We start from the raw sequence: 9,392 nt of genomic DNA on the forward strand, positions 1-9,392 counted from the left end.
GCCTAGCCGTTCCACAAATGACTTCTTTGAGAGACTGTATTAGCTGCATAATTGGGAGACAAAAGGAAAACCTTCTGGTTAGCCACCTGAATTATTCTAAGCAACACCCATTCATCCCCTTCCTCAAGCAATTTGGCATTAACAATGTTTGGATTCCAAGCCACTTAGATTCTCCCCAAGGAATGGAACTGATAGTTGTTAACCCGTGGCCAGCTAGAGTTAAACCTACCAGTAATCAACTTCATTTTATGTTCATTAACTCAGGTTTCTAGCAAACAAATTGACCCAAATAAACAAGAGCTTATCCACTCGCTAACCTTTTTGGCATCTAGGGTTTATTGAGCCCCTAACATTCCAGCATCCCAGCGTATTAAAAGCTGCTACTGGGTTGTGGGGCATCCCCTCTTGTGATAGCTTTGGTCACCCTATCAGAGACTACTACCTTCTTCATCCCCTTGGACTTCTTTAGGATTTTAGCTTTACCATTTCATTTGGCTGAGTTAATACTAATTTTTGTTTGTTGACCCCCATCTAGAGTAACACCAACATAAGGCTTTACAGTAGTAGCATTTATCACAGGAGAAGCAATGCCTTCTTCCACAAAATTTCCAAAATCACCCTCACAGGCTCAGTAAGAGGAACAATTATTTGATCACTATCATCCATATTAGACGCAAACAAATCTGTGGTTTTCAGTGCGCGCAGAATGTTATGATCAAAATCCTCCAGCTAGCCCCATGAAACTCAGAAGCAGAGTGCAACTCTTGAAATTGAGATGTATGAATCTCAACTCCTGTGCTTTCTTCCTCATTCAGATTAGAGCAACTTTCCAACACCTGAAATATGTTAGCAAAACCAGTGGTTTGTTGAATTTGCTGAACTGCAGAGTTAACCAATCTAATGGTAGGACCACAACTAATATCCTTACAGTATAAATTACTGAGAACTGAGAAGGGTTAGGTGAGAAGTCAGGGGGGAGAGGAAGAGAAAGTGATTAGATAAAAGGTTTAGGGCACACCGCAAAATTAGTTTGTCCCTTCACCTGGCCATGTATTTATATTAGAATGGGGACAACTACAATAATACCCCTAGGGTAATATAACCTAAGAAAATTACAACTTACTCTAAAATATAATTTTTCTTACACTCCCCCTCAAGCTAAAGCGAATAAATCAAACATGCCCAGCTTGGAAGACAAATGTGGAAAGGAAGCATGAGCTAATGGCTTCATGAGAATATCACCCAGTTCAGCATTAGAGCAGACATAAGGAGTGACAATCTGTTTCTTCATCAGCAAATCCCGAATAAAATGGCAATCAACCTTTATATGTTTAGTACATTCATGCAACACAGGATTGCTAGCAATAAAGATAGCGGCCTGATTGTCACAATGCATCTGCGTAGGAGTGGAAACATTGACACCAAGATCTTGAAGGAGAGAACGAATCCATAACATTTTAGAGGCAGTATGAGCCATAGCAGGACACTTGGCTTCAGCACTAGAATAGGCAACAACATTTTACTTTTTACTATGCCAACTAACTAGATTCCCACCAACAAAGGTATAATAGCTGGAAGTAGACCACCGATCAGAACGACTTCCAGCCCAGTCAACATCACTAAAAGCGGTCACAGGTAGGGAAGTTGAAGGCTTATACAAAAGCCTTTCTCAGGTGCTCTCTCTTCATATAACGTAAAATACAACAAACAACATCAAAATGGGGTTGACGAGGAGCATGCATGTACTGACTCACCACGCCAACGGCATAAGTAATGTTCGGCCATGTGACAATAAGATAAATCGGCTTTCCAGCCAACCTTCGGTATCTACTGATATCACCCACCACACCCATTGCATTAACAACGATTGGATCATTGATAGTTAACGGTGATTATTGAGATTGTATTGAACTAGATGATGACACACGTCATAATGAAGTAAAATGTGTAGTAACTCATGTGGGCCCAATTTGTTAATGGAAGCTGTCTCTGTATGTGCCAAATTGTCACGCTCCACCATAAACATCATCATCATCCTTGCCTTGTCTTATGGATGGGGTTGCCCACATGAATTATCTGTCTCCATTCCTTTCTATTACCCGCCATATCACCTATTATGTTTAACTTTTAAAAGTAATTTCTATTAACTTATCCACGTTATTTTTGGTCCTCCGTGTCTTGCCTTTTATGGACATTAAACTTCCTCTTCTCACTAGTGCATCTATAGGTCTCCGGTGTATGTGCCCAAACCATCTAAGTCTACTCTTATTTTCTTGTTAATGGGTGCCGCGCTCCACCATAAACTTAAGCGCTCCACCATAAACTTTTGATCTTCTAGTCACTCCAACCATCCATCTTAAGCGCTCCACCATAAACTTTTGATCAGAATTCCAAGCAATGCTGTTCCAGCTACCATATTAGCGATCAACATAGCCACACCCACTGTGAAGGTTTCCTTCAGTACGACTCTCAAATTTCCCACCACGGCTGCCATGGCCACCATTGGTAGTTTGGGTGTCATAACCATGTTCTCCAACCCGTTGACAAATACCCGCCCAACAAAATCATGGCTACCGATTTCACGGCCACCCACACTATGTTTGCCATTTATTCCATGGCCACCTGTAAATTGACTCCTCATTGCATAACCTGCCTTCCATTTCTGCTGTTCGCAGCTTCAACATTTCTGTTTGAAGATCTTTGTGCTCGTCATTCAGACTTCCAGTGAACTGACCTTCCATGGCATGTTTCAGATCCTTCACTGTTTCATGTGAAATCAACTCTGATTCTACTACCCTCGCTTTTTCAATAACCTCCATACTTTCACCAGGAAAGCGTCGGCAGCAGAGCTGAAATCACACCAGTGACCAGTCAGTCGTCACCAGAAAAGCGATAAAAAGTAACAATTGTATTGCAAGAATCTTTGGGAAAATCCTAAAGCACCTTCAACTTCAACCTATGCAAGTCATCAAAGATGGACTGATGATGGTCGATGAACAAATTCAGATTAGGGTAGGTCAAATTCACACTAGAATCTAGAGAGGGAAAGTTTTAGTGAGAGAACCACACAACACTGCCCCTTCTCACAAAGTCAGTTTAAAATATTGCAAGAATCTTTGGGAAAATCCTAAAGCACCTTCAACTTCAACCTATACAAGTCATCAATTGTATTGCAAGAATCTTTGGGAAAATCCTAAAGCAGCTTCAACTTCAACCTACACAAGTCATCAAGGATGGACTGATGATGGTCGATGAACAAATTCAGATTAGGGTAGGTCAAAATCACACTAGAATCTAGAGAGGGAAAGTTTTAGTGAGAGAACCACACAACACTGCCCCTTCTAACAAAGTCAGTTTAAAATATTCACAAGAACTTTTGTGCAAGCCTGCAAGGTAAGCACTATATTTAATGCGGACTGTCAAATTAAAATCCTTTTCAAAGTGCTAGAAAATTGTATAATACACATTACTTCATAAATTAATTAATTTTAATCATTTTAGTTAAACGTATTAAAAATTATTTTTGTTTTTTCACAAAAATGATAAATAAAAGATTATATAATTAAAAAATATTACTTAATATCAAATTATTTAGTTTTAGTTTTTGTGCTATAAAGAAAATTAAAATATTACAAAAAGATGCTTATAAATCAAGTGACTTTGGCTCACTTAAGGGAAATTTCATGGATCCACCATTGAGGGGTGTCAAATAGTGTCATTATCTAGATGCCTTGTTGACAAACTCCAATTGTGCATCCAATTAAAATCCCCCACCAATCATGGTGTTCCGGTCAATTTCTTTCCAATTATAAATATTTCTTTATAACGGTGGAACAAAATCCTCCACCAATCATGGTGCCTCTTTTGGCTATTGTACACCTTTCATATTTTCTTATCTTTATCGTGCTTATATATAACCTCTTTGTACTCGGGCAAAATATATCTGAATAATAAAAATGTAGCCCCTAGTGGCTCTCTGTCCATGGATGTAGGCCTTAGTGCCGAACCATGTATATGTCTGTGTTCTCCATCTTTCTCTCTTCCCTTTTCTTAGGTTCGGACCCCTATTTTGGGTTATTCCTTTAGCATCTGAAATGTTCTTGGTGCTATTTGTGACTTGTTTGGGCTGCCGGTTTGTTCGGCATTAATGTTCTTCGCCTTTGCCGAGTCTCCGGCAGTTTTTATCATCTTGTTTGGGTTGTTGGTGTGCTCGGTAGCATTGTCCTCGCCTTTATCATGTATCCGGCAGTTTTTTGTTGACTTGTTTGGACTGTCGATGTATTCGGTAGCATTGTTTTTCGTCTTCTCTCTTCTCTCATTATCATTCACACTTGTTTAGTCATCTCAATGGCAAGTTGAGCATTCATGCTCCAACTTGAGGGGGAGTATTGAAGATTTAATGGAGGAATCAGTAGAGGAAAATCTTTTAGTATTGATGTTGTTTCCTATTATTGAAGATTTGGTGTTACTAGAGGAATCAGTGGAGAAAAATCCTCCTTGTTTCCTATTTTCTAATTTTTTCCATCCTCACAATTTCTTCTCCTATATAAAGGAGCCTCCACCATTGTATTGTGTATAAGTTGAGAGTATTATAAAATTGATGTAGCTCTCTTTAGGCTCTTTATGCGGTGGATGTAGGCCCTAGTGGCTAAACCACGTAATATCTTTATGTTCTACTTTTTTTATTTATCTCTTCGTTTCCGTTTTATTTTTCCCAGCAAGATCTAGTCAATTTTCTCAGCAAGATCTGGTCAATTTCCTGGCTTTGTTCCGGATACATTCTCATCATCTTTCGGGGCATTTCTTTAGCAAGTTGGGCATTCATGATATTCATGCTCCAACTTGAGGGGGAGTGTTGAAATATATAAATATTTATAATTGGAAGGAAATTGACCAGATCACCGTGATTGGTGGAGGATTTTGCTCCACAATTGTATAGAAATATTTATATATTTCAACAGTATTACTATGTAGTCATTACTTTACATTGGATGGTTCTTTGATTTTGTTCTTACTCCACTTCTCTACCTTATGAAGCCAAGAGCCCACTTAGTCTGACAACCAGTTTTGGTACAGAACAGTTTTGGTTTTGCAATAAGTTTTTTCTATAAATTTTTGGAAATTGGCAATATAAGAGAGAAATTGAAAACAACTGAATTTATGGAGACATGCAAAGAGTGAAGGATTACCCCCCTCCCCAAAGTGTTAATTTACAAGAAAATGCTAGATTAATTTATATTTTGATCCTTCTAAGGAGCTTCTTGGATCTGCCTTCCAGAGGCATCTTCTAGATTTGATTTTGGATTTTTCTTTATTGGCTCTTAACCAGTTTTGTATGTGTGACACTTTTGTGTAGAAATAAACTTCCTTCTTTTTTTCTGTCTGTTTGGTCTTTGTTCTCTCTTTCATATCAAGTACTGTTTCTTGTCCCCGACAGATTTTTGAAGGAGCTACTCATGTCAATGTTAGTCATACTATTCATGACTTGTCATTTGGGCCAAAATATCCAGGAATTCATAATCCACTTGATGGAACAGTTCGAATTCTGCATGATGCAAGTGGTACATTCAAATATTACATAAAGGTATTTATCCTGAGCTCTCTTTTAGATACTTATAGTTCTTCCATCCAGTGTTTCTATATTTGGCCTTCCAAGATACAATGGACACAATGAACAAATTATGCACTTGTGCTTGAAATTTTCTGTTCATGTTCTCAAATTTAGCGCTTAAATGATCTTTAATTTTGTACCTCAACACTGATAGAGCAAAGAAAATAGAACTGTTTTTTTGAGTTGGAGCACTCTTGGAGAGATTATTACTATGACTTTTACTAGTTTAGTGGTTCATTTGCACTCTTTGTCATGCAAATTCATTGACTGTGTGAGCCTGACAAATTTTTTTTTTTTTTTTTTTTTTTTTAATGTTTTTCATTAAAATTATGCTTTGTGAATTATTTTGTTGGTATTTCCTTCAATAATTTTTATTTTATTTTATTTTTTTATGGAGAGTTTATCTCAAGCCTCTAATGATCCAATCGTACCATGTAGGATGTATGTAATGCTAATTAATTGTGGCAGGAGGATCCTATATTTTGTACCAAACCTTGTACTGATTCAACTCCCCCTTGTTAATGATCCTAGTTGTTCAATTGCACTCTTTATCTAGTGTAGCTAGCTTATGTCAGGGGCCCAACATTGGCACCAAACAAGTAGTCAAAGGAATGGCACACAATTATGAAACTGAGTATACCTTCTTCTCTAGAATGAATATCCTGTTTTGATGATTCACCAATGCATCATTTTTCAAGAGTTCTTTGCTCTCTTCAACTGTCCATGATTTTCTTTTCACTGTCAAATGGATAATCTAGAGAAGAGGGGTGATACTCTTTGTATTCTTAACTCTATGGGCTGAGTCAATTTGAAGATGCCTTTACTGAAACTTTATGGGGAGAACGTCACATGAAAATTGAATCAGTTCATTATGAATACCAATCGGCAACCGAGTCTATAGTGTAATATAGAGATCACAGTAAACAGTGAAGGAAATCAGGAATCAACTTTGTATTGGAATCCTAATATTTACACCAAGTGACTAATCTTACATTTAAACCTGTTTTCTCATGCTTGGCTACTTGAGCATTTGACATTTTCTACAAGCAATGGCCCTTAAATACAAATACGAGTCAAATCATGTAAAATAAATGGAAGGCACAGTTGATCTATTCATACTAGTTGCCTCATTCTATTTGCTTGAGACTTCCACAGCCTCAATTTCTTTCCTTTTTTTAAAAAAAATAAAAAAATAAAAAAAATAGAAAAAGGGACAATAACATTTAATTTATTCCACTTCCCTCTTTGAAATCGAGGCTTTTGTTTAATGTTTTAGCATTACCCTTATGGTTCTACATTATGAACTCTGTTAATTGTGATGTAGATTGTTCCAACTGAATACAAATATCGCTCGAAAGAAGTTTTGCCAACTAATCAATTCTCTGTTACGGAATACTTTTCCCCTATGAACGAGTATGATAGGACATGGCCAGGTTTGTCTTTACAATATTCTGTGTGGAATTTATTTCAATCTTCTCAGTTCCTACTTTTTAATTGGTAGTAAACACAACAACTAAGATCTTACTTTACTATTTGATACAGCTGTCTATTTTTTGTATGATTTGTCGCCAATTACTGTGACTATCAAAGAAGAACGTCGCAATTTTCTTCACTTCATCACTCGGCTTTGTGCAGTATTAGGTGGTACTTTTGCTGTAACAGGTTTGTATCTTGCCCTTTTGCCATGGTCTTTGATATTGAAATAAATTGAACAGAGTGAGTAAAACAAACTGAGGATTTGGACAGGTTCTAAACTTTGGGCTGCTAACCAATTCATTTGGCAGAAATAAATCTACTTCTGGCCAAAATGGTGAAAATTTCAAACTAATTCTAAAATGTGGCTGCATGTTTTTGCTTTCCAATTACTTGGGTAGATGTCTCGGCTCAAAAATTGATTAAATGGAGAAATAAAATTGTAAATTTGACAATTTCTACAAATTCAGTTTGGCCTTAGAAATTCGCATAGTTTCTTTGATACTGAACTTTGAAAATAAAAAATTAAAGTTTTTAGAGAACAATAAAATGTTGTTACATGGAAAAAGTCTTTTCTAACTCCATTTTCAGAAAAAAGTTGTTAGAAAACGGACAGTTATTAGAAAACTGTGAATCTCTTCTTGGAAAACATGTCTTTTTTTTTTTTTTTAACTTGTATAAAAATATATATGTGTTTTTTTTCCCCTTCAAACTGAATTTTCAGAAAATTTAGAGATCTGTCAATCCAATCAATGTTCAAACTCTTTTTAGTTCTCTGAAATGGAAAACTGTTCTCATAAAGTGAATTGAGGAGGCGTGATGTTCTACTTGCTAAGGGTATGCTTGGCAACGTTTTTGTTTAGTGTTTTTTGTTGACAAATTAGTGAAAAATGTAAACAAGTTGTGGAAGCATGTTTAATAATGTCTGATACTGGATGTGCTTCAGCAAAAGACCCAAATTTTAAAGGAATAAAAAAAACATGTTTTTAATTGTTTTTGCTAGTGTAGCTAAGCAACAGTAGTGGGAATTTTTATTTTTTTACCTCCTTTTTTTTATTTTTTAGTCTTTTCTTTTGCCTTGTAACTTTTGCGACAAATTTAATTACCAAATGTGTTTGTGTTTCAAAATAAATCGCAGAACAAAAACATTGCTTTCGCTTTATATGAAATGGAAAATGCAAAATGAAAGTGTCAAGAAGTTGATGGTTGGTGTTATTGGATGAAATCTGCTGATTACTTTCCTTGCTGCTTTCTTGAATAAAGGCTGCTTTGCCATGGATGAGAAATAATTAATACCTACTGTTGACTGTTATATTGACAGGAATGTTAGATCGTTGGATGTACAAATTTGTTGAAATGCTGACAAAACCGAACACAAGAAGTTCATATCGGTAAAAAGTTGAGGCAAGCTTCTACAACTGCCATGAATCAAGAATATATGAAAGCAAGTGAGAATCATCAGAGAATGTATAATTCCCCAAAGCATTTTGATCACTTTGAGGACGTTCTTCGAAATACTGGGAAAGATTATAGTAGTAAATTGTGGTTTAACTTATTGTTTCTCTTTTAGGCAATGAACTTGAAAAATTGCATTCCTATTATAGTGCATGATCATTAAAATATTTTTTTTATTTATATTTTTCAATATCAATTTTCCCCTTTGGTTTGGATATTGCGGTACGGGTTTGCCACTTTGTTCCGAGTTTTTTTTGGTAGTTGTGGAGCTCGGGTTCAGAAATATTAATGTGGTGTTTGGAAGCATATACTTGCGTCTTTAAATTGGAATCAAGAAAAAATTAGTCGATTTAATTTTCTTCTGATTTTAATTTTAAAGCATTAATTTATGGATAATATTTAGATTCTCACTAGTGAGATCTATACTATCCTCACCACTTATGTAGTTCAATTAAAAAAAAACGTTTTCTATTATTAAAGAGGCGAGAAAAATAAAATAAAGTCGATCCTATTCGAATGTGATCGGGGAATTATTATTATTATTATTATTATTTTTCAAGGGAGTTCAACGTCACTCCCTGCTTCTCTATTTTTGGCACTGCCTTCAGCCCTCCCTCTCAACCATTGTCTTCCTCTCAAGCGTCTAATTCTGGACATTATTATTCAATTGGCCAGAATATTTGAAGGAGGTATGATGGTTTTTTTTCTTTTTTGTTAGGGTTCTTTTTCTAGAAGGCGGCTTTTCGTGAAAGATTACGTATTAGATTTAAGGATGCACTTACATTTTAACACAAAACTCAAACCTGATTTCACCTGAGATTTTGTCCCTTAGGGTTTTTTTTTTTTTTTTTTT

The 9,392-nt window shown here is 36.0% G+C and overlaps 1 protein-coding gene across 2 annotated transcripts in view; it reads left to right on the top strand.

The window, feature by feature from the left end:
- Window positions 1–8,756, top strand: part of LOC132268172 (uncharacterized) — a 37,959-nt gene extending 29,203 nt beyond the window's left edge. For both annotated transcript variants that reach the window (XM_059768951.1, XM_059768950.1), the window contains 4 exons: window positions 5,438–5,584; window positions 6,936–7,044; window positions 7,154–7,273; window positions 8,406–8,756. In XM_059768951.1, the coding sequence (XP_059624934.1) occupies window positions 5,438–5,584; window positions 6,936–7,044; window positions 7,154–7,273; window positions 8,406–8,479 (450 nt within the window). In that variant the 3' untranslated portion in view covers window positions 8,480–8,756. The remainder of the gene's footprint in view (window positions 1–5,437; window positions 5,585–6,935; window positions 7,045–7,153; window positions 7,274–8,405) is intronic.
- The last annotated feature ends 636 nt before the right edge of the window (window positions 8,757–9,392 follow it).

This window comes from Cornus florida, unplaced genomic scaffold (assembly GCF_030987335.1).
Source record: "Cornus florida cultivar Cherokee Brave unplaced genomic scaffold, ASM3098733v1 CherokeeBrave_3.0.0_Hap2_Chr08, whole genome shotgun sequence".
NCBI classification, from domain to species: domain Eukaryota; kingdom Viridiplantae; phylum Streptophyta; class Magnoliopsida; order Cornales; family Cornaceae; genus Cornus; species Cornus florida.